The sequence below is a fragment of the Clarias gariepinus genome, chromosome 8, assembly GCF_024256425.1.
Source record: "Clarias gariepinus isolate MV-2021 ecotype Netherlands chromosome 8, CGAR_prim_01v2, whole genome shotgun sequence".
Lineage (NCBI taxonomy): Eukaryota > Metazoa > Chordata > Actinopteri > Siluriformes > Clariidae > Clarias > Clarias gariepinus.
Genome location: NC_071107.1, coordinates 11619945 through 11646050, shown reverse-complemented (window position 1 = coordinate 11646050; position 26106 = coordinate 11619945). Strand labels below are relative to the sequence as shown.

At 40.0% G+C, this 26106-nt stretch overlaps 1 protein-coding gene across 1 annotated transcript in view; it reads right to left on the bottom strand.

Moving 5' to 3' along the window:
* pcnx2 (pecanex 2) overlaps positions 1–25848 on the bottom strand; it is a 32496-nt gene extending 6648 nt beyond the window's left edge. The window contains exons 1-30 of the mRNA XM_053502689.1: positions 25467–25848; positions 22782–22984; positions 22075–22189; positions 21953–21986; positions 20369–21454; positions 18030–18171; positions 16679–16821; positions 16507–16585; positions 16234–16369; positions 15436–15578; positions 15203–15356; positions 15010–15042; positions 14747–14918; positions 13968–14078; positions 13799–13890; positions 11885–11994; positions 11653–11758; positions 11478–11570; positions 10365–10515; positions 9566–9707; positions 9007–9184; positions 7686–7794; positions 7056–7185; positions 5092–5150; positions 4581–4796; positions 3661–3914; positions 2889–3122; positions 2442–2545; positions 1962–2106; positions 665–895 (exon numbers count right to left, since the gene is read on the bottom strand). Coding sequence (XP_053358664.1) covers positions 665–895; positions 1962–2106; positions 2442–2545; positions 2889–3122; positions 3661–3914; positions 4581–4796; positions 5092–5150; positions 7056–7185; positions 7686–7794; positions 9007–9184; positions 9566–9707; positions 10365–10515; positions 11478–11570; positions 11653–11758; positions 11885–11994; positions 13799–13890; positions 13968–14078; positions 14747–14918; positions 15010–15042; positions 15203–15356; positions 15436–15578; positions 16234–16369; positions 16507–16585; positions 16679–16821; positions 18030–18171; positions 20369–21454; positions 21953–21986; positions 22075–22189; positions 22782–22984; positions 25467–25619 — 5058 coding nt within the window. The 5' untranslated portion in view covers positions 25620–25848. The remainder of the gene's footprint in view (positions 1–664; positions 896–1961; positions 2107–2441; positions 2546–2888; positions 3123–3660; positions 3915–4580; positions 4797–5091; positions 5151–7055; positions 7186–7685; positions 7795–9006; positions 9185–9565; positions 9708–10364; positions 10516–11477; positions 11571–11652; positions 11759–11884; positions 11995–13798; positions 13891–13967; positions 14079–14746; positions 14919–15009; positions 15043–15202; positions 15357–15435; positions 15579–16233; positions 16370–16506; positions 16586–16678; positions 16822–18029; positions 18172–20368; positions 21455–21952; positions 21987–22074; positions 22190–22781; positions 22985–25466) is intronic.
* Between the last annotated feature and the right edge of the window lie 258 nt (positions 25849–26106).

The following is a 26106-nucleotide window of genomic DNA, read 5'->3' as shown; positions in this document are numbered from 1 at the left end:
CTAGGTATCGCGATAATGACCAATCCGGAGTTGCCTGGTGATTTCCATCCCTACAGCATTGTTTGCTGCTGCTTCTACAGTGCAGATAATTGAACAGCTTCTATTTTCTTTTTACTTTTGCATACAACCTGCTTCAAGCAGAAAGCATTCTTAGCTAGATAGCAAGTAATTAACACTTTTCAGTCTTTAAACCTTTAATCTTTAACCTGCTCAACTTTTTGGTAGAGCACATGTTGAGCTACAGTACTACAGCTTATTGGCTTCACCTGATTGACCCATCTCTACCAATCGGTTGAGATGTTCTACGTCTTTAAGTAGTATGTTTTTTTTAAGTGCTTTGTGACATACCATGAGTAATACAGTGGATCTATTGCACAAAAAAGTGTACTATTGTACACCCATATCAAAAGTTAGCACTTTAGGTGACTTTTTCTTTTAAATGTAATAAAATTTTATTCGTATAACACTTTTAACAGTGGTCATGTCTTGTGGTATGTTTTTTTATACTTTTACCATAAAGAAACATCTACAGTATTTACAATATTTATGTTAATGTTAATGCATCAAATTATACTAAAGCCCAAAAAAATTCCCTGTTGGCAAGCTTTCCAAATTCACTATATAACTGTGTAATTCCTCAGTATATTTCCCATTAATGTCTTACCTTGATGACTTTAAAGCTGAGGTAGCGCTTATACAGCATAATGATCTTGTATTCATCGTTGCCATCATCCAGTGTGTGGCGTAGCGTGAGCAGCGTATCTTTGCCCGACAGCACGGCCTTACGCCATGCGGGGTCGCCCTCATCACATATCACCAGCGAGCTCCGGTATGCGCCGATAGCCTCGTACAGCACAGCCGGCTCCTCGCTCTCCTCAAGACTTGTGAAGTGGTCCTGTCAGACATATGTACATGGGATGTTATTGAACTTGCCTTCAGAAGATGAACAGAACATATAGAGGTTGCTTTCTTAGATATCACTAAATTAAGTCCGGTGAATTAAGGTCTGTTTTTTTTTATTATTAACTGTTTTATTATGTTCTGTGGATTCTGTCCCAGGAACACTGGCATGAGGTGAGGATTTACCCCTGATGGGATGAAGTCCATCACACGTCCCCTGTTCACACGACCAGACTTTTATTTAAATATCTAAACGCTGGTGTTTACTAGTGGCTTCTTATTCTGTTGGGTGTCTTGGTTTGACTCTGTTTTGTTCTGGTCCCTGTTATGGAACTCCTGGTTTGACCTCTTCTTCTATTTCCAAAATACTTTATTGTTCTTAGTTCATTTCCTGTTTTGAGTTTGTCCACTTCCTGTTTTATTATTGCGTTCAGGTGTGTTTGGTTTAGCAATTATTAATTTTTCTTTTGTTTAGCTATGGGCTGATGCTAATTGTGTACTGTAGATCAAGTCCAGACAACTGTTTTTTATTTTTTGCCGGTGTAAATATGTCTTAGAATAAAGATTCGCCTGTTTTAGAAATAAGTTACATCCTTCCTCCTTCACAATCTTGCCAAGCAACGCTAGAGAATGGGAGGGAACGCGGTGCGGGGTGTGGATAAAGCTGAGAGGTTAGCAGGTGCTGGGTTGTTTTTAGCTTTGTAGGCGAGCATCAGGGTTTTGAATTTGATGCCGGCAGATGCCACCTAAAACAACTGCTCCTTGAGCCACGTTTGTAGCTTGGGCTTGATCACCAGATAGTAGCTGATACTCTAGGGATGGAAAATGTAGCACAGACATTTTTTGGTGTCATGTCAGAAATCAGATCATAGAACATTCCACCATGCATTCCTATTTCAGCTACCAAGCTGAAGTCCAAAAGGACAGGAAGCCAGTGCAGGGAGTGGAGAGAACTTGGGAGGGTTGAAAACAAGGCGTGCAGCTGCATTCTGTCACAATGCTATGAGTAGAAGATTTTCTTAATTTCTATGTCTTCCCAGCAGCACTTCACACAATCATACCTGGTGAAGTTTAAGGCTCATTCTAACCGCCGGTGCAACCACCTTCTGGAGCAGATCCATGTCAGCGAAGACCCACTCGTCCTTTGTGGCAACGCGGAAGTCTCCTTTAAACAAGGTGCTGAAGCCGTATAAGAAGGACTCTAAACTAAAAGAGAAAAAAAAAAGAGAGGATTACTATCCTGATGCATAATTAGACAGACACACTGTATAACATTCTCAGCATGGGGATGAGTGACTGTCACTCACTGTATTCAGATCAAAGAGAACCGAACAGTAGTTTAGACAAGCAACAGTAATGATAGCACATAAAGATCCACAACAACTGCAGCCGTGTGCCACTAGGGGGATAGCGGGCAGTTGAAGGGGAAGGGTTTTGCTTAATAACCCACCAGTATAAGCTAAGCAGTGCTGGGAGTAAACTTACCACTGAGCCACCTTTTCCCTTTAAAGACATGCAGTAACAAGGGTTAAAGGACATACCTGTTGGACATGTTATGTGACGCCGTGCCTAGAGACCTCCTGCCCAGGACTGACAGAGCAAAACACAATGTGACCAGGAGAGAATCCTCATCACAGTCCACCGGCTAAGAACAAAAAACACACTCACAAAAAGTTCTGTTAGCATAAATGCAGGGTTCTTCAACTCCAGTCCAGGAGGGCCGGTGTCCAGTACAGTTTATGGATCACCAACACCTAAACACAACCACTGAACCTGGTAATTAACAGACTAGTTGAATCAGCTGCATTTGAGCAGAAGACTAACCAAACTGTGCTGGACACTGGCCCTCCAGGACTGGAGTTGAAGAGCCATCAATGAATAAATTCACTAAATTCTAATAATGTGCGTAGTTTTCCATTTGAGACATTTCTAAACACATAATTTCAAAATCTTTCGTTTTAAACAGTACTGTAAGAGCAGTATCTCACTTGCTCCATTTTGCCGGCACAATATTGGATCCACTCCAGATAGACATTGCAGTAGCTGGCCCTGGTGACCCCTTGCAGGCAGTGGACATAGTCCTCGTCAATCTTAACGCTGAACACCACTGGGTCTCTCTCTATATGGTGCCATTTACTGTAGGGCTGCAGAGCCTCCTGGAACGACTGCTCCTTGAGCCACGTTTGGAGCTTGGGGTTGATCACCAGATAGTAGATGATACTCTAGGGATGGAAAATGCAGCGTAGCTACAGTATACTTTGGTGTCATGTCAAGCATTAGATCATAGAACATTCCACCATGCATTCCCATTACGACTACTGAGCGAAGATCAGAAGATCACAGCACACTCGATTTCTTGATATTGACTGTTCAGCCATTAGTGAAAACAAATGTAAATGTTTTTGACTCTTTCTATTCCTATTTAGCATTCCAAAAAGGATTCTGAACAATCAGCTGTAACTTTACAATTTCAGGACAGAAGACTTACAGTATTTGCTGGAACTATTGTATAGAGGGGTTAAAAAGCATGACAAGTAATAATCAAATTGTCTGTTACTTAAGAAATATCACATAAGAGGGAGTGCTGTTGTGATGAATATCAGCACCGCCGTGATGCGATATTTCTTACATGACATGAATTTTCACACATTTCCTACTTCGACATGTGGAACTAACTACCCGTTAGCATTACATGAAAAGCTATTCACTGCTATACATTGCCATGCTTGGTCTGTGAGAGAGCTTCTTTACAGCAAATACCTTGAGGTAGTAGGTGATGAGCAGTTTGCGCAGGTCATAAAGCTGCAGCATGGTGGCCGCGTTGTTCTCACTGATGCTGTAGCTCTGAAGCACGTATTTGGTAGTGGTGAGCTCCCAGGCGAGCCAGCGCAGATTAAATGCAGCGTTACATGAGAGAACGTGAGCCAGGTGACCCGGCTCGCAGCAGCAACAGCCCTCGTCTTCCTCCACACCCTCAGTAATGGCCTCCACCTCACGCTGCTGACAATATGTACCTGATCGGTTAAAAAAAAAGTCCCTTTCAAAGAGTATAGGATAAAAGAGGTTCCTCAAGGGTTTTTGGGTAGTTAACTGTGTCAGATTTTTTAAAAGATTTTACTTGGTTTATAACCACTGTTCACCAGTCGATGACCTCTGCTTTAGCGTTTTGTATGTACAGTCAGGTTCATTCATTAAGAAACAAAGATTTTTTTTATTCCTTTGTCCTCTGTACACTGCCACGTTAAATTTGTTTTTGGTATGGGTGGGTTTGATAACTATTCACTCAAACTCTCAACATTGGGTCCAAAGTGGTGTATATGCAAGTGGCTGAAAAAATATAAACTCATCAGAGAGATAGCAGTGTTTTTTGATGAACTGCTGTTAAAAGTGTCAGGATGAATTCTAAATTGTATAAGGCTACATATAAATGTTACAAAACTTAAAGGATGCTGCTCCATAGTGCAGATGCATAATGACCCAAAACATACAGTAAAAGCTGCTCAAGAGTTTCTCAAGGCAAAGAAATGAGATAATTCTTTACTAATTTCTCCTCGGTCCTGGGTAAATTCTGAACCTCACCTGTCACAAAACTGATATTTCTGGAATTAAACTCAACAGTACTTAACCACAGACAAAATCTTATCGAAGTTAGATTTCAGTTTCTCTTTATATCTACTTACCCCTGAACTCAAGACCCCTCAACTGGAAGGTGACGAGGCCGTTGCCAACCTCGATGAGGTGTATGAGAGCATTGAGGTAATCAGAGGCCAGTATGAAGCAGTCGCCTGTACTGTAGGTCCCCCAGCGGCCGAGCAGCAGATCCCCGCACAAAGAGTGCTGCAGTGAACGTGTCAGGTACTCATAGAAGATTGAGTTCAGGTTGTTATCATCACAACCTGGAGGGAATAAACTGTTTTAATAATTAAATCTATCTAAAATATAGTTAAATCTGTAATAATAAGATTATACCAAATTAATTATTATACAACTTTTTAACATACCTGTATTTCGTACATATTTGCATAATGAATGGTAGATATATGAAATTCTATTCAATATATTCAAGATACATTTGATATCCTCTTCCAGCAGTGTTAGAACAAATTGCTTCATTAGGTGTGAAACAAGGCTTATTTAAATGTAATTCATCATTTTAAGCTGACTCTAAAATTAGGCAATATAAAGATTTACCGGTATCCTTTTCAATCTGAGACATCAGTCTGCTGTTGGAGTTGTCAATACGTTTTGTGCTGAAAATGACAAATCAGACAAATCAGTGCATAATTATTAAGTTGACAGTCATAAAAGCATAATTAAAGCTAGAAAAAATTCCTGGAGAAATTGTGAAATGGGGTGCAATAGTGCACCATTTTACCTGGACAAAAAAGCGAAAATTGGCTCACATGGTTTACAAGATCAGCGTTGGGGGACGTTATTTTTTAAAGTAACTAATTACATTACAAATTTACTGTCATTAAAAGGTAATCAGTTACATTACAGTGTTACTTTCTGATAAACGTAACTAGTTCGAGTACTTTTCCATTGCAGAAAATGAAAACTCCTTGGTGATTCCTCATGCATGTTGTTTTGGTCAAGACCTTTATAATAATTCTACCATCATCACTTAGCCATGTTTGGCCCATAATCTGTTGACTACTACAGTAATACCCCTATCTCACCTACGCGGTTTCGCTTAGTGGCCTTAAGTACGGTTCACCATGATTCACCGCTACAGTAGTTTTGGTTCTGTGATTAGGTTTCCATCTTTCAAACCGAGTCAACCCGCATAGGTGAGATAGGGGTATAACAGCAAGAATAACTGAGGGGCCGGGTTATCGGGGGCGGGGCTTGTAGGACGACTTTTACACACACACAGACACACTAACGGAATGACTGCTGTCTGGCTCACGGATTACATAAATTTTCGGAATAATGGATTACATTTTTGAAAATATAACTAAATAACTGAGTACTTAAAACGGCAGACCTAATGCGTTGGATTACTTGTTACATCAAAAAAGTAATCCAAAGGCCTCCGAGAGGCGCAGTGATAAAGTGCTCGCCCTATCATCCGGAGATCGCTGGTTCAAACCCCGGGTGATGCTGTTTTCCTCTCACAGCCGGAGGCACAAAGAGAGCTGATTGGCCAAGCTCTCTCAGGGGGAGGGATGAGAGGTACTTTGTGCTCCCACATTAATCACGGCTCTACAGCCAATCAGGGGCGTCTGTGAGCTCGCGCACGCGGAAAGAGCGGCTACCGCTTTCCTCCGAGTGTGTTACTCCGCCCCTAACGGTGCGTGAGCAAGCAGTTCGAAAAGATGCGGTCGGCTGACGTCACGCGGTTCGTAGGAAACATGTGATAGTCTTCGGCCCTCCCGGCTGAGTGGTAGTAGTAGCCTTAATGTGGGAGCCCCCTAGTGACGGGGAGGAATTGGCCACGACAAAATTAGGGGAGAAAATTGGAAAAATCCCCCCCCCAAAAAAAGGAATCCAAGTACTCCAAGTTACACCCAACACTGCCCAATATACAAGCATCTTTTTTTTCTTTGTTTGTGAAAGTTAGTCACAGTGCAAAATGAATTAATAGAGGATTCCATCATTCCATTTTTGTCAGATCCTAAACATACCTTCATAACTCACAAATAGTTTGACCAATCTTCTTCATTTACGGACCTGGCTCACTTTTTCGTCATGGTTCCAAAAAGAATCTACGTTACTCAAATAAAGTTAAATATATAACCAGGAGACCCAGCTGAACAATTTCATGAGAAACATGAGATATGGCTGCCTAGTCCTGAATCAGAAAAACAGGAATTTGTGGAAACTGTTGATCTGATTCATTAAAAAAGTAATCGCTTTTGCGTGCCATTTATATTTAAAGATTTTGTGCTAAACAAGTGCATAAATAACAGTAGCTGATGGACTGGGCAGCTGACTCTGCCAAAACCTTTCCCTACTGTAGATTAATTCCATCAATCCGTCCATTTATTTGCCTAATAATAAAACTTTAATAATATGTTTCCTTAAGCATGAAATATACTCAAGCATCAAAAGTAATTTTGCAGTAATCAAAAAAAGAAAAAAGATGTGACGTTCTGAACATGCAATTGTAATTTTTTAATTAACCCTGTATTTTGGCTGCGAAAGGTTCTTACTTGTAGTTTCTCTCCCAAAACTTGACAGGACGTGGGTAGGATGTGATGAAAATGGCACTGCCCAGAAACGGGCTCAGTGGAGTGTAAAAGACAGTGGTTATTAACGTCTGCACCAGGAGCATGGCAGAATCTGAGAACTTTCATTAAGGAAACCTGAAACCTGAGTTCGTGAGACCAGCGATTTTTAAACATCAGGCGTTTCACTTACTGAATGTTCATGGGAACGACGGCAGTGAGCTCCGAGCCACCTAGGCCAGAATCCTGCATTCACTGACGTACGGGCTTCATTGAAACCTGATATGAAGATCTCTTGACCGCTGACATTATATCGATTCATACTGTGGTTGCATCAAGCTGTGTGTCAAGCTATTGCTCAACAAAATAAGCTCAAGTCCAAGTTCAGACTCACACATAACTGAGACACGCCTTTATTTTACTCGGCCATAACTGTCTGAATAGCACTTAAGTACATAGATTTAAATACTGATATGGGAAATTTTAGTAATAAATTGTCATTAACACATGTTCAAGACAACCCTAAGCATAAACATATTCAGTCTTCCCAGTCTAGTATTAGTTACAGTTTTTACATGCAGTAATTGCCACATGCAGGTCAGACTGTAAGGATACGTGGCACGGCGAACGGCTGGGCGAAGGCGTGAAAGGCGCTGCCCCATGCTATCTGCCAGGGAGCGATGTAGATTAGAACAAAGTGCAGCTTGTGCAGGAGATCCCAGAGCTGCAGACAAAACAAAGACCAGCTGACATTAAACAAACACTGTTATTTTGGTTCCTTAAGCACATTCTGAGCTGACTCTGCAATCAACATGGACAATTGATACTCCTCTACAAAATGGCAAAAAGAGCAATGGAGTTGCCTGTTTGAAATCCACAGATACACTACAGTATATTACCAAAAGTATTCGCTCGCCTTCTTTTACATGTATGTGAACTTGACTAACATCCAATTCTTAATCCATAGGGTTTAATATGATGTTGGCCCATCCTTTGCAGCTATAACAATTTCAACTCTTCTGGGAAAGCCTTCCAAAAGGTTTCGGAGCACATTTGTGAGGTCGGATGAGAAGGCCTGGCTCGCAGTCTCCATTCTAATTTATCCCAAAGGTGTTTTATCAGGTTGAGGTCAGGACTCTGTGCAGGCCAGTCAAGTTCTTCCCCATCAAACTTGCTCATGCATGTCTTTAAGAATCTTGCTTTGTGTAGTGGAACTAGTGTGGGGCTGTTTTTCAGAAATCGGGCTCAGACCATTACTTCAAATGAAAGAAACTATTAATGCTTTGGCATACCAAGACATTTTGGAGAATTTCATGCTCCAAACTTTGTGGAAACAGTTTGGGGATGGCCTCTTCCTGTTCCAACATGACTGCACACCAGTGCAAAATCAAAGTTCATAAAGACAGGGGTAGGTGATGTTTTCATGGACTAGCTGGTCCTACTTTGGATGAGCAAGTTTGGTGTGGAAGAACTTGACTGGCCTGGACAGAGTCGTGACCTCAACCCGATAGAACACCTTTGGGATGAATTAGAGCGGAAAAAGTGAGACAGGCCTTCTCATCCAACATCAGTGTCTGAATTTACAAATGCGCTTCTGATAGAATAGTCAAAAATTCCCATAAACACACTCCTGAACCTTGTGGAAAGCCTTCCCAGAATAGTAGAAGCTGTTATAGCTGCAAAGGCTGGGCCAACATTATATTAAAACCCTATGGATAAAGAATTGGATGGAATTGGAGAGCGGATACATCTGGCAATATAGTGTATGTTTAAGACAAATTAATGTGAAATTATTTAAAATAATGAAGTAGTTTGGGTAATCATGTTATAATTTTATAAGGAGCTTATTAATCACACCGTAACCTGGATTTTCTTTTTAATTCCGTGCATTATGTGCTTTAAAGCCTTTCCAAAATTGTGTGCAATAATGCCTCACCTTGTGGAAGACTATGGACATGAGGAAGAAGTTGAGCAGGAAGGTCTCAGAAGCCTTGCTGCAGTCGAACTCGAAGAAAACGATGGTGAAGATTAGCGTGAGGAACTGGTAGCTGGGGTTGCAGAAGGACGAGCGCAGAAGCTTCATCCCAGCAACTGTCATCAATAAGACATCACAGCTGGAGCGAGACACAGACACCTGAGAAACTCAGGTGAAGGGGCAAGACACAGCCAAGCAAAGCACAGAGACATCAGGACAGGACGGGAAGCTAACAGCTAGCGCTAATACTAATAAGAACACTGACAAGAGAGTTGCTAATGCATGCATATAAATATCGTTCTTCTTCACTTCTCTGTAAAAGTATTTAAATCCAGATGATGTTACTTGCTCATAGTCGTCGCTCCAAATCGAGTTATTCTGTCTTTTTTTGTTTGACGAAAGGTTTTTCCTTCTCTACTAGGAAACGTGTATCTTTGACATAAGTGTCTCTTTTCTTAAATGTTGTGCTTAAAGTGTATAAATTATGGGTGTTTTTTAATCCAAGGCTGCAGACACTTACTGTATACCCAGCTTTTTCCGGTGGCTGAGGTTAAAGCCATCATTGGTAAGGGCACTGAGGACAATGGCAGGGTACACAACATACTTCTCAAAGCTCAAGAGCCCTACATAGAGCCGCTCGAACCACATCAACTGAGCGTCCTCTGAAATGCACACACACACACACACACACACACACACACTTTAATAGTTTCTCTATACAGTGGAACTAGTTATAAATAAAAAAAATTTGCAGCAATATAAGGCATATTAAAGTCTTTAACAAATAATCAAAGTAAAAATATAAAAGTATTATACCCATCTTATGCATTTTGCCCCCTAAAATTATGCTTTTTCCATTGGCCACTGGCCCAGTATTATAACAGATATCTGAACGTGGTTAAGAACTAGACCTAATGCTCTTCTCTTCGATGAATATAGACATCTCCAATGCCAAAAATTTTAATTATGATTAGTCAAATTATAAAAACCTTTTAAATTTAATAAATGGAACAATTGTGTTATTGGTAAAAATTTATTTTTCTGCATTTCTGCATTTTTCCTATGCTGTAATCAATTAATTCGTTTCTGATGTTGAGGTAAAATGAATTCTAACTAAAAGCTGAAATTCTAGTAGTCCAAATAAACTGTGTCTAAACATTGAACAATCTCATCGTATTAATCACTTACTCATGACAAAGGACTATTCGTGATGATTTGACTGAATTTACAAGAACGACGAATGGATGTCTGGACCCATAGTAAGCCTGGTAGGGTAAAGAGGATAAAATAAAGGTATAAGAATAAGAGACAGCACGTACCCGTGGGTTCAAACTGGGAGTACTCCTTACTCTTAAGCACTGGATGTGAGAGCCATAACCAGGGATGATGTTTGCGTAACTGAGGGATGAGATAGTGGGTGACGAAGCCCACAGTTGCTGCCAGGGCATACAACACTATGGTGACAAAGGGCTGCATTTAAAACACAAGACATGTTATTCGAAATGTACAGTAGCAACCTCATCTGCTGTGCATTTGCTATAATAACGATCTCGGAAAATGATTACATCACTGCTTAAACTATAAGAAAGAGAAGAAAAATCTCGGAATCGGAATCTTGGACGTGAAGCAACGATCAGTTACAAACAAATTCATTACAAGTTTACAACTAATAGTGACAGTGTATAATAAGGCTATTGATGTTGTTTGATGTAACTCAATTTTCGTAGGTACTTTGGTTGTTTATAACTAAAGCTTATAGAATTATACTGTTTCAAATATTTTACGAGAGGCTTTCAAGCCAAACCAGGACTTTTGATAGTGTAGAATAACCTAACACAGTTATGAGAGTAAGGACTGCCTTTATTTCTTTATATAATTTCCTGCTACACTAATGCACTTATCCCAGCATTTCACAAGTGCTTGGATACAAATTCCTCTCAGTACGCCGGAGCCACAATCCGGCAGGACTGCCTGCTTCACATCTAAAACGCTGGCCCTCCAGGAACAACTTTAATGGTCCAAACATATGGAGATGGCTTGGAGTGAGGTCAGGACTGTCCAAGGGATGTGGAAATAACTCCCAGCCGAGTTTCTGTAATGTGCAAGTGGTGCTCATGAATTATTATGTCTACAGTTTGCACAGACAGATGTCTAGTCTGCAAGCTAGCAACAAATTATCCATCGATTTTCAAGGACTAGGTGTTTTGCTTGCTAAATGCTAATGGGAGTGACTACAGTGGGCTCCAAGTCACCTTGGTCAGGATCGTCATTCATGTTGCTTGTCCTTCTTTATAACCTTTGCACATTCAAATATTCTCCCGCAGCTTTACACCTTCATTCACGAGAAATGTAATCACCAGTCCTGGCTTGACTTGAACACCCCTTGTGTAATCTTGGAAAAAGTCAATATTTTAAAGTCAGAAAAAGCTCACCCTTAAAGACAAGAAGACAGTACTGGCAGTAACAGCAAAAGTCAAAACTGAAGCCATCGTGCACACAGCCAGATCTGAGATCAGTATTTCTCTCTGCGAAAGGAAAGGAGTAATGGTCAGACAATAAACCCCAGCAGTGCTCTACTTGGACAATATTAACCATAATTGCTCTTACCACTGAATCCTGGAGCTTTTTTGGAAGAGGATCTTCGTTCTCAGAGGACTCTTCCTTCACCTCACCTTCCCCCAACGCTGGCATGAACTTAGACTTGAACAGCGCGCTGAGGTGAAGGACAGAGAAGACTGGTATTAATTCATTAATCAGGCGTTTATTATCAGATGAGTCTTGCAGAGAAGCATAATGAAAAATCTAACTGAGGAAAACGCTATCAAGTAGGGTTACTTACAAGAGTACAGAGGGGTCACTGCCTTGTCGACTGAGATGATAGGACAGGGCTACCAGCAGAGCACAAAACCCAGAGAACAGGGCTGGGATGTGCTGCTCGTTCCATGGTTCCTGCACATTAGCAATGAAAGAAAAAAAAGTTCAATTTACCTTATAATACCTCAATTTACCTCTGGTGCTGGTGCGTAAACCTCCAGTACTTCTGGAGAGTTTATTTTAATGTCTATTGTCATTATTTTAGTGTCATTTTTTTATGGTTACAGGACACCTTGTGTTTTATTGCTTTAAAAAAATTGTTTTATGTAGTTAGTATTTGGGTGAAATAGCCTATCTGTCTATTTAAGTGGATGGACATAAATAGTAACATCCACAAAACTAGGTTGTAAAAAATAGGACAGCAATTTAACAGCCTTGCTCGGAATTTAAATATACATCAATCAGCCATACCAATGAAATCACCTGCCTTATACTGTGTAGATCCCTCTTGTGTATCCAAAGCAACTCTGAACCATCAAAGCATGGACTCCACTAAACCTCTGAAGGTGTGCTGAGGTATCTGGTAAGAACGTGTTAGCAGCAGATCCTTTCTGCTGTAATTTGCAAGGTGGGGCATTGATGGATCAGACTTGTTAGACTGAGATCTGGAGAATTTGGAGGCCAAGTCAACACCTTGAACCCTGCTCATGTTCCTTAAACCATTCCTAATGATTTTACCGTGGAGCAGGGTGAATTATCCTGCTAAAAGAAGCCACTGCTATGAGGGAATACTTGGTCTGCAGCAATTTTTGGTATCTATGTAACATCCACATGAATGACAGGACCTAAGGTTTTCAGGAGATAATTGCCCAAAAATGTCTTTGACTGGATGCCTTTTTTCTATAGTGCACCCTTGAGCCATTTATCGCCCAGGAAAGTGAGGCACACAGACCTGGCCATCTGCATGATGTAAAGGAAAGCGTGATCTTTTACATTGAACTAGGCCACCTTCTTTCATTGCTGCATGGTCCAGTTCTGATGTTCACATGTGCACTGTAGGAGCTTTCAGGGGTCAGCATGGAAACTGACCGTTCTGTGGCTGTGCAGCCATATACTACCATGCATTGTGAGTTTCTGGCCCATCATATCAGGGCCAGAATTGTATTTTTTAGCAAACTGATCTACAATACTCTACAATAACAGAACCACAGGAAACTATGCATTTCATGCATAATAATGAGCCATTGACACTCATGACTCTGTTACATGTACCAGTACCAGCAGTCCTTCTTTAAACTACCTTTGGTAGTGGTAGATACTAACCACTGCAGACCAGGAAAACCCAAAAGATCTGCTGTTTTTGGTGATTTTTTAGCCATCACGATGTGGCCCTTGTGTAAGTCTCTCAGATCTTTATGCTCACCCATTTTTCTTGCTTTTAACACATTAACCTCAAGAACAGACTGTTCACTTACTGCCTAATACTGTATATCCCACGCTTTGACAAGTATCAATATATGGAGATAATAAATATTATTAATTTTATGTGTCAGTGCTTTTAATGATATAGCTGATGAATTTTGTTATTTAAAAAAGAATATTGTGGAAAACATTTTTTAAACCAAAATGTGAACCTCTCAAATACTGTATTCTAGAGTCATTACATGTCAAGTGAAATACAGTATTTTATTTTATTTTAATTTAAAACCTTAAGGTTTACACCTTATGAAAAAAAATCTCAAAATAATCCAATAATTCCTAAATTCAAGTTAAAACAGATTTAAGAAATTTTCAACTTCTGAAATGTTCTTGCTCAAAAATATTCAGGTAAAACATGTCCCATGCCCCACTATTCCTCCCTGCAGCTTTTTCTATTTATCATGTTATAAGTTCAAAGTGAACACTGTACTGTATGTTCTAACTGTAAATGAAACCCCACCTTGAGTGCACCGAGACAGAATCCGTACAGTAATGTTAACACCAACAGACTCCTTCCTATACAGTAGATGGCTGAGTGGAGTCCAGTTGCAGCTGAAAAGTGAAGAAAAGGTCAGTAAGCAAATAAAAATGTTTATAACTTGGATAAATTACAGAAAATTCATACAAACCTGTTCCACCAAAGAAGTGCATATCAATTTGCTCAAGAAAGTAAATAACAAATGTGTTGATTTGTGGGAAGAGGCCAAGCAGGAAGGTTATGGGAAAGCAGTATGTAAATCCTAAAAGACGCAAAGGGAAAAATAAATGTACATACATTCATATAGAATACAAATATTAAATTTATTTTTAGATAACAATAAAAGTCATAAAATTATTTGTAAAAAATAATTATATATATACACTTCATTACATCAAACACCTCACAGTAATTAAAATTATGTTGATGAAAAACTATATTAAATTGCAACCTTGATTCATTTCTCAGGAAAAATGTGATTCAAGACCAGCCATACCCCAGTACCCCACCAAAACTGAGGGAAATAACTTTTAACATTTGTCCTTAATAAAAGGACTGTACTGCACAAATGTAGCAATAACTTTATTGCAGCAATGTGCAAGTGGTGCTGCTGAAAATTACAAATGGACCAAAAATGATCATGCTCAAAACCTGCCAGGGATTATAGAGCATGTTTATTAAGACAGATTTTCGCCCACAAGTAGCTTATGAGCTGCCATGAGCCACAGAACAGAAGTAATGACTAGGACTATGACTAATAATTTACCCAACTATTAATACTGCTGTACACACTGAGCTCTCAGCATGATAATATGATTAAAGGTTTATACTAAACAGCATTTAAGTTTGCTCAGGATTTTGGCGCTTGCGAAAAAAATCTTAAGAAAAATGTATAAAAATTGATGCAGAGCTTTGATACATAATACTCACCTATTAAAACATCTTGTACAAACCGAAGCGTATCGGACATTACAACTGTAATGCCGTATAAGGTGAAAACAGGAAGGTCTGATCTTTTCAGCTTCAACTCCAGAATCCAAATTAGGCCACAGAGCATGCAGAAATATGCAGCTCGACTGTACGCAATGATTTGGTTATGTCCCTGTAAAGGACAGCCATACAAAGCGGTGAGTCTTAAATGAACCCCATAACACGCCATAATTAATTCTGTTCTGATTCTCAGATGCACTCACATGAGTAGGTGATGCTGCGTCTGGCTGGACGCTCTGCAAAAATAGAAAAAGAACTCTAAACAAGCTGAACAAGCTTTATCAGAATCAGAATGAGAATCAGAAGCGAGTTTTATTCGCTGATGATGTTGACACACAACTTATACATCAGCAACTGTGTTTCATGGTAATTAACTAGTCAGGAGAGCTACATTACCTTTAATAAGGAGTACTGACAGCTGGCCATGACGAGACAAAACTGGAAAACCCAAAAGTCCTTAAAGCAACCATGGTTCAGGAGCACAAAACCCAGAAAAGCAACCAGGAACGCCAAGACCACGGCAGCTGCGTTCTCCTTCCAGTTACGATTCCTATAAAGACCATGAAAAGACTTAGTCTGTTCTCAAATGTGTTATAGCCAAGTTTATTCTAAAAAAGGACCATTCTGACCTGTCCAGCAGCGCGATTAAGGTGAGCCGATCGTACAGGATGTTGATCCATTTCCCAGGAAAAACTTTCAGCTTGTAGTAGAGTTTCCGGGACGGTTTTTCCTCAGTAGTCGTGTCTGAGGAGTCGTCAAGGGAATCCTCCTCCTGCGGTGAAACGATTTAAGCACACTGATGACTAAGCCATCTTCTACTTTGTACCCATTATACAAGTACAAATCTCTAAAGAGTTTTCTAAAGAAATAGCAAATTCTATTATTTGGTACATATACCTTACAGCTTTTTTGCATTTCCCAGTTAGGAAGCTAGGGTAGGGTGCCGCTGGAGCAGACAGGGTTAAGAGCCTTGCTCAAGGCCTCAACAATGGCAGCTTTGCCGGTGCTGGGGCCTGAACCCCCACCCTTCTGGGTAGTAAACCCAGGATCTTAACCAATTAAGCCACCACTGCCCCACTGCTTAGCACGCAAAGAGTTCAAGGTCTTCAAATTCACAACCCAATCAGGATCTTAATCCAATCGAGCAGTCTGGTCTATGGAGGCCCTACTTTGCAACTTATAGCATTTAAAGGATCTGCTGCTAACATCACGACGCTGGACACCACAGCACACCTTCAGAAGTCTTGAGGAGTCATGCCTCGAGGGGTCAGAGCTGTTTGGTGGCAAAAGAGGAACCTCAGTCTGGGTGGTTTTAATGGTAATATTTTTAATGTTATGATTGATTGGTGCACAGCCTAAGACTTGAATCAGTGGTAAGTAAATACATTTACCTACCCAGCTAAGAGATGAAAAATAGGATTTCTTGCCTGGAAGATCTCAGGGTGTGTTCTCCTGGGCCGAAGCCGATGAGCTGGAATGATGCGACGCTGAAACGGACAATCTGGATGCCCACCCACTAACCCATCCTGGCACTCCGAGTTGGAGGACGTGGAAAGGAGATCGCTAACCAAAGATAATAAGGGAAATACAAAAGGAAAAATATCCAGCATCAACATGGAGATGTGAAATTCGAGCAGGGGCTGCGAATAGCCTTCAACTTTTTGTAAAAGATCACGACAATTCCAGGATTTCAGCTGTACCATATGTTGCCTGTGATGAGTTCAGCTCCAAGAGGTAAATTTAACGCTCTCTCATTATACAGCTTTCGAGGTCTGTCCCCTGAAAAACACATCACATTTTCCCATTAGTCTGAATTCTTCATTTAGAAATAAAATTTGGAAAAATGTGTTTTCATTTCTATTGGTCACTTACTGTGCACTGTGTGGAAGGTGTAGGCCTCCTCTTTGGATGTTGCTTCTGGTCTACAGATGACCTGCAGCATTGAGCTCTCTGATTGAGAGGTCTGAGAGGGCAAGGAGTCGTAGTCCGGATCCCTCTCCTTATCTGTCTGAGGACTGGATGAGGGAAGAAAAAAATGGTGGGAAACCAGCCATAGCTAGTCACACACCTTTATGCAGCAGTAGTTTTGAATACAGCATGCAATGTGGTGGCCCTTCTTACCCAAACACATCCATCTCTCAGGAATAGGTTAAATCTGGACTCATCAGACCACATGACCTTTTTTGTTACTCCAAAATCCAACCTTTTTGTTTCCTAGCTAAATGAAGCATTTTTTTTATAAGTCTCACTAATAAATGTGTTCTTATGGCCACACAGCTGTTTAGTCCCAGTCTTGTAAGTTCTCATTACATTATGTAATATATTTCACTATTAAACATAGCTGTTATTCCTAAATTTGTTAAATTGTTAATTGATTTACAAGTGAAATTCATGGTTCACCACCACTATCCTTCCGTGTTTTAATAATGTGATGAAAATTCTAAACCCAATTCCAGTAATTTCACCATTCTCATTAGTTGTTGTCTTTGCCTGTTGCAGGCCCTTCTGAAACAGCATATAGTTTTACTAACTAGATAAATACTTTAACTAACTAGACTGTTCTAATGATAATATGCATGTTGTGCAATGTGTATAATATAAAATCAACTATTAACAAAAGCCTTTATTTATATGATTATTGAAGCTATAATAGATATATAGAGAATGATTTCCTCATCATGAACCCCTTTCCTTTTCTTTCTTGCAGTAAAAGACCACAACACGCAGCTTGTCATGTTCCAGAATACAGAAAATGCAGGTGATATGTCCTGAAGACACCCCTACTGCAGAAAACCTGCTTCTGACCAATCAGATTCAAGAATCCCAAAGCGCTATATTATAAGACCTTTAAACTCACAGCTGTCAAACTGACCGCAATTTTGGAAATAGTCATACAACAAAAGTCTAGTTATGCAATAATATCTGATGTGTTCAGATATATGGGGTATCAGTCAAAAGTTTGGACACACCTTTATTTCAATGTGTTTTATTTCCTACATTCTAAAACAATACTGGAGAACTATGATATAACACACGTGGCAATAGGAAATTAAGTGACAACAACAGTCAGTTGATATTTTAATACAGTAAGATCAGCTGTTCAGGAATAGTTCAGAATTGGCAACTGCAAGTTCCACAAAAATCCCTAATTACCAGCACTTCAAGAAGCTCTACAGAGCATAACTAAAATAAAGTCAGTACATTGTGGTATTGTAAATCCTACCTGTCAGGAGAGACGATGGGAATCCGTTTCTCTGGAAGGCTGTGCAGTGTCTCTGTAGCCAGACTGTTCGGAGGGTTCGCAGGACCTTGCTGTTCAGGCTCATTAGTGCTTTCTAAGTTCTTCACCATCACTGTGTTCTCCTCTGATGAGAATCAGAACCAGAAGAAAAAATAACTAAATAACTGTTATATCACAGTATCATAGAGAAAAGTGTACGTACTATTATAATAAAGTGATCTACAGTGGATGCCAGGTCAGAAAGCACTGATATGGAGAATGATCTTACAATTACAAAGCATACAGAACCAGTCAAAAGTTTGGACACACCTTCTAACTGACAATTATGTTCTTGCAAGAAAAGTTCTAAAACAGCTTATCTCTGTATGTTAAAATAACAATTGACTGATTTTGTTGTTACTTTTGTGTTTACTTTATTACCTAATGTCACATGTGTTATTTTAGAGTTTTAAAGTGTCAATTGAAATGAATCACCAAACAAAAAACATTGAATTAAAAGATTTGTTTAAACTTTTGACTGATTCTGTACATACATACACACATACTTTATATATATGCAAGAGACTCACCGTTTCATTTCATGGCTTGTCTTCATACTGTACATTTCCTAATCTATTATCTAATCTATTATCTATTCAGAAGTTCATCTCTGCACAACATTGAAAACTCAAATTTCTGCACAAACATAAAATCCACAAGGTCACCACCGGCACTGTGAATGACCCTCCCATGCGTCCCAAGGACTCTTTATCCCTTTGCCATCTGGCAGAAGCTACCAGAGCATCCAGCACTAAACTCCCCGACAGCTTCTTTCCTGAGGAGCTCTCAGCACTGACCTGGACTAATTCCACCACCCAACATCATACGACCATGAGTACACACAAGCATTTTAAAATTATTTAAAATATATATGCTAATGTGTAAATAGTTTAGAGTGCGCCACCTGCAGCATTATAGAAGAACAGCAACATTTTAGCCCTGGACCGCAAAAAAATCTACATGAATTGCCATACAAAAAAAAAAAACGTGATACAGAACTGCATCATTTTATCCCCCATCTTTAGTATTTATAGGAGAAATGACATCTACGGATACTCTTTCTTTGATAAATTTACTACTGTAAATAAAAAGAAATCTATTTTACCTTTTTCTTGATCAAGATGATTCACGCATTAAACCTGACAAATGATTAAATGTAAATATAAATCCAATTACGCGTCCTCTTTTGCACAAGCATTATTAGTGGATCTGATCTCAGTGGTTTTTTAACATCACACAGCATCACAGTGATCCTGATGCATCCATTAACTTCAGTCCATTAACTGCAGCCTGTTACTGAGACATGATGAAAGAAAGTAGCTGCAGTACGTTTAAGCTAAAAGCTTAGACTCCAGTTTGGCTTATAAAAGATCAGATTTTATTTCCATTCACATACTCTAAGCCAAATCAGATTTTGCGTAAACATAAAATTTGCTACTTCAGCACTAGGTATGCTTACATTAACCCTAACATTCCACTAATAATCAGAATAATAGCCCAAGCTGAATAAAAATACATAGTGTAAACGTCTCAGTCGGGATAGTGTGACCCAATCCGGGCCAATCAGAATTAAACTTGATAGAATAAATGTATTTTTTTTAATGTTAGGTGATATGACGAGATTCCTAATTGATTAACTTTCTCTCGCTCTACCTGTGTTAATGTTCACTCACTGGGTCTCTGGCTAAGGGAAAAATAATTGGCTCAGCACTAAGGCATACATAATAATGCATCGAACAAATACAGTGGATGAGACCCAGAAGGTGGGATTTATCAAAAATAATAGGAAGCATAATCTAACAAAGTTTGGAGAAAAATACTTTTTCTTTCTTTTGTTACATTTCAGCCAGATTTAACAGTCCACAGCAAGCAGAACCACTTTGCACATGTCAAAAAAGTTATATTCTGATTAACTGCTTCGAGCGTACGAGCACGCATCTTATCGTATCAGTGTCCATCTTATATTGTAATGATTTCAATCAGATTGAAGAAATATTGTCTATGTAAATGTAGCTGATGTTACATTTCAATCAATCTGCCCAGTGGCATGTTTTGTGAGATGGAAGCCAAGCTTATTTAATAAATGAATGAAGACTTTAGTTTTTTTTGTGATAATGTGAATGAATATCTAAAAAGCCTTTGTTAAACTGAATGGTCAAACAGCAGCAATAACAGCTAACAAATTCATTTATCATTCGTTTTAAATGTTGTATAGAATAACTAATCCATAACTTGCCAATCGAACCGCCCTGGTAAAAAAAAAAAAAAGATTAAAGCCTGACCATCTGGTTTAGTCTTCAGCTCCTCCTTCTGCTCCTCCTCTGTCAGCTTCCCTCCCCCACTCCTGGTACTGCTGATAGACTCCAACATTGAAACAAACTCCACGAAGTTGGACTCGTTTGGCAACTGGCCTTCTTTGTCCTCCAAGTCCGACTTAGATGAGGTCATGGTCTGCTGCTTGGATTTGGCTCGGTGGCCAATCAGGACAGCGTCCCTTCCGCTGTCAATGCTAAGTCCTCTTGAATGCATCCTTCCTCCTCCACCGAACCTCCCAAATCCAGACGGGATCTGCAGGAATCCATCAGTGTCTGACTTCAGCTCACTGTGATCGCTCTCATCCAGATGGGAGCGCACATCAATGCCTGAGGAGCTGTTATTGGTATTTGGACTGGGATTCTCAACCTCATGTTCAATAGACAGTGCTTCCTGTTGGGCAGACCTGGACCTAACTGGCTCATTGGAATCTTGACTTTCATGAGCCATGGACAGTTCCTGGGTAGGTAATTTAATAGGATTTGACCTCCCTTCTTTATCATTTTTAATACAGCTTTCTTCATCCTCTCGAGGTGAATCAAAGGTAATGACTGGGATTTTGACAGGAGAATCGTCCATCTGGTCTTGCTGAGCAAGTCGGGATTGAGCCGACTCCAGGAGACTGAGCCTGACCGATTCCTCGAGCTCGGCCGCTGTCTGAGGGTCACAGCTCATTGTGATGACGATCTTCACCGTATCATTCTCATCCAGGCGAGTTGATAAACCAGAGTTATCAACTAGTACGACTGAGATTTCATCCGAGCAATAAGTCTCCTCAGGCTTTTCTTCCTCCTCAGACTCTTTCACCTCTGATGACTGGCTTCCAGTCTTGATGGGGTCTGGAAGTGGTGGTGTCTCTTCCTCAGCTTCTTCTAGGATCCTCTCCTCTTCACTGATGGTAGAAGGGGGCAGGCCTTCATCAGCTGTGTCCTCTTGGTTTGGTTGTCTCTGCTCTGACTGTAAGAGTGGGGCTGATTGATCAGTATTGGGACTGAATGCATCTTCAGCTTCAGTTCTGTCCTTACACTTCTTCTGAGAGGAGACTTCATCCTGGCCTGCAAAAGCCACACAGTCAATAATTCATATAATTCATTATCCACTCCAATGATTGCTACCCAGAAAAAGCTTGGCTCCTTCCTGTCAGATTTGACTTGCTCATTGGGGATCTAAATATGAATCCACTATACAAATCCAATGTATTTCTGTAAAGCTACTCTGTAACAATGTTTCTTGTTTAAAGGGCTTTTCAAATAAACTTACATCCTAGGTATAGCATGACTTTCAGATTTTCGAATTGAAACTGCTCATGCTGACATACCATTTACATTGAATACTAAAAAAATGGGTTTAGGCTTTAATTGTTTTACAATGCATGAGTTATTAAAGGAATCTTAGTTAGGCGTGCCAGCTTAAACCCAATCTATCAGCACAGGAACTATTATATCTGCTACCTTCACCAAAAGACCTTGAGGAAGAAAAGAAAGTCAGGAGAAGCCTTGAGAACTGTGAAGTGCTTTCACTCTATGGCCCAGTACAATATGATTGGTACTTACCTTCTGTGGTCTTTGAGTCCCTTTTTGAGCACTCCTGCAGTTTTTAAAGAATAAAGTATAAAAATCAGTTACCCCAAAGGCAGCCTACTTCCTTTATCCAGTATGAGAAGGAGACTACTCACCCCAATTAGACCAGGGTCTGTTTCAATCTGTTTTACTCTGACCTGGATTACTGGACTTTGCCTGTTTCGAGACAATACTGCCATGGCAACACTATCAGGTACTGTGCTGCTCTTCCTGGGGGGTAAAAAAACCGCGAGTGTAATAATGGACATTTACCCCAAAGGAATTTTCAGACACACATTTTAAATACGAAGTGTAGTATTCATCCTTTTGTAGCTATTAATAAATATCCCTATGGTGTTTTACACTGCCCGGCCAACAAAACAAAATCGGCATTTCAAAAGGTTTAAATTACTGCACTGCATCAACCAATGAAACCAATTAAAAAGATTAAAAAATGACTGGAACTGCGTTAAAACATTATCAAAACATGGAAACCTGGAAGGAAAGCACATGAGGCGATGCACCCATCATGTATAGTGGCCACTGTACAAGCTTCTGGAAGCTGTGTTAGGAATGGGGGTTGCTTTAATTGCTCAGGTCTAGGCTCGACAACGTCATGTGGCAATAAAACCAAGATAGCTGACGACCTGAAGCTACTGAATGACCAGGGTATCACATCTATAGAGTTTTTCCTTCTTGATGGCACAGGCATATTCTAGGACTCAGACTGGAAAAGAATGGTGCCAGAATAGGCCAGGCAGTGTATAATCCCTATAGTAATAAGTAATCATTTAGCAAGAAGAACTTGACCGGTATGTCCTACCTCAGGCTGGGCGGACGACAGGTGTCTGAGGCGTTACTCTTTTTTTCTGCACCTTTGCTGATGTCAGAAACACTGTTCCGGGGTACAGCTTCACCTTCATCGAACATTAGGTGAAGGCGATAGTTCACCATTTTAATGAGGATGAAGAAGGCAGTTACTGAGATGCAGTAAATACTCAGGGCCAGGCTGGTGGGTGGGAGAGCCTGAGGAACAGAAAGACATTAAATGCTCTATATACCAGCTGGCTCTTTCTGATAATTCAAGTAGGTTTCTTGCTTTTATAAAGGTGCTTTCATTACAAAAAGGAAGAGTGCTTCAATTTAGACTAATTTCTAATAAAACAATGAGTTAGCATTCAACATAATAGGTTGGCACAGAGGCTCATGGGTAATATGTTAGAAGATAAAAAAATAGATACCAGGCAAAGAACAGGTACAAACAAACAAAGTCCATATTAGGTAGCACCATATAAAATTAAAGCAATATTATATCTTATTCTTTAAATGTATCGAATGGGGGTTGCTTCAATTGCTCAGGTCTAGGCTCGACTACGTCATGTGGCAATAAAACCAAGTCAGCTGAGACCACCTCCAGTAAGAATAAGAAATTAAATAAATGCATCACTACCATTCACCTGCATGTTCACAGAGAATGATCTATTAATAAACAGATCACATGAAATTTATACTCAGTTGAACTTTTGACATTTTTGTCACTCACTCACTGACGCACTCACTAACCCATTCTCTATAGCGCTACATCCTCTATACTGGGTCATGGGAGGCCTGGAGCCTATCCCAGGGAACTTGGGGCATAAAACTGAGTTAACGGTGGACAGGGTGCATCAAACACACATTCACTCATACCTACAGACAATTTGGAATTGGCAATTAGTCTACCCTGCATGTTGTTGGTCTAAGGGATGAAACCGGACTACCAAGAGGAAGCGGGGGAACATGCAAAGAAAAACCAGAAGAATGCAAAAGAACCAGAATTCAAGGACTAGATCAACCCTGGAGGTGCGAGGTCACAGTGCTAACCACTCCGCCACCATGCCTCCATCATTTATGTCCGTTACATAAAAATAGAATTAGAAATTCTCAAAGTGTGACTGCAGTTTTTTGTTTTATTCCAACTAAACCACCTGATTCCATCTGTTTAATAAATGGATCAGGAATCCTGTAATGAAAAAGTTTAGAAAACCTGTAACTCATTCCCTCCCTCTGGGGGAGCTTCTACATGGAACCCTGATAACAAAGTGTGTTTGTTCTCAAGTGTCCCTATTATAAAGAGTTCTATATGCCCCTTTATGTAAACTATCTTCCTTTAGTTATCCTTAAGGAACCCTTGAAGAACCTATTTCTCTAAGATTATATAAACACCCTTGGAAAACCGAAAGGCATTTGTTGCATATTAATATATGACTGTAGCTAAAAATAACATGATGCTACTAGCACGCTCTGTGTAACAGCCTTTTCCACCAGCCTTGAATATATTTCTGTGAGTCCCCGCTCTGTTGCTAGTGACTCAAGCATCCAGTAATAATCACACTGGCAATGAACATGTTCTCATTTGTGTAGTCATAGTGATTGTGTTTATTAGTATTGTAAGAAACATACCTAATACAAATTATAATCAATATCTATTAAAGTCATAATATTCAAAATGCATGGATGTGAATATGTATTTTTCACATCGGTGTGATCCACAGTGTTACGCCACGTTTGTCCGGCTCTCAGATAGCATGCGGAGAAAATGCGCCAAAGCCAGACTGCTGGCAGCCAGAGGCAACTGAGTGCAGGGAATAGTGGAGCTGACTACTCAGGGCCAACCTACAGTACCTAGGGAAGGACTTCAGGAAGCTTGCTATCGATTTTCTGCACCAGTTTGGTTTTTTTGAAGTAGTGATTGTCATGTAGATATGAATGCTAGCATAAAAAATAGGTCAGTAGAGTAAACTTCCTATCTAGATAAACATTAAAACCCTTGGGGTATTGTGTCCCCTCTGAGAGGTGTAAATGGTTCTGGCCAGTTTCTCCGTGCATCCGTAGTCGATGAGGGCATTTAAAATCGACTTTGGCGTATTGAAAGATATTATGTCAGGAAATGAGATGAAACGTCATGAAAGAAGCTGCTTTGTTATAGCTATAATTCAAGGATAATGGTACTTCATACCAGATATGCTGCAAAAGACAGAAGCTTAACCTTAATGTCATGGGATTCTACACTGTCAGGAAACCAGGGTGCCATTCCTTGCTCAGAGGATGCACTTTAAGCACATACAGTGGATATATTTAAAGATTTACTGTAGCAGGTAATTACAGTGCAGAAGAAATCGTGTACACTCCGTGTGAAGATTATTTAGAAGATTTTTTTTAAATGACAAACAAATAAGGGTGGATAAAATGGACAAATAGGAATTGTATTACAGCAGATACAACATATCTATACAGCAGACAATATATACAATATATATATATACTTTTTTTTGTACTTTTTACCTCTCTAGTATAAATGATATATATATATATATATATATATATATATATATATATATATATATATATATATATATATATATATATAAAACTCACAGCCCTATTTATTCATGCACACATTGCCCTGACTGCTGACTCATTTCCATCCTTGGTTTAACATGTCGTGCCTGCGCAACCATCTACGTACCAGATGCAGAGACAGAGGCAACATGAGCAGGAAGAGCCAGAGATAAAGGTGGCAGGAGTTGTTGAATTGGTTCTGCTCAGGGTCGTGGTACCATCCGCCCGTCAGGGAAGCCCACACCCCCTGCCGGAGAGTCTGCAGCACCTGGGAGCCCATCCTCACTCGGGCAAAACCTAAACCCGGATCATCCTGGAGAAATAAACCAATCACCCTCGATTTCTTGCCCTTATTTAATTCTTTCGCTACATGTTGCGGAAGGTTACACTTCAGGATACAGGACCTTGAAATGCGTCGGATTTTCTTCTCGTCCTCTCGTTGTCTTTCTTGTGTGCCATTATTGAAGGAACGGTGACGTGCAGTACAAGCTGAGCACCATCTTCTCGGTGTGTCTGTGTGTGTGTGTGTGTTGAGAGAGAGAGAGAGAGATGATGTCCCTTTCCCTTTCTACTCCCCTTAATGAATCCCGCGCCCCACCTCCACGCTCCGGCTCTCCTGCACTAAATCCTTTCTGCGCTGGTACTACACACTGTACGGTAATGCGCCATACAGGCTAATACCTTTAAAGAAATGGCTGTAACACAGGGGTGCCTGTAAGTAGCGTAAACATTTTACCGTAAGTAGTTGTTAAGCATATTTACAGTAA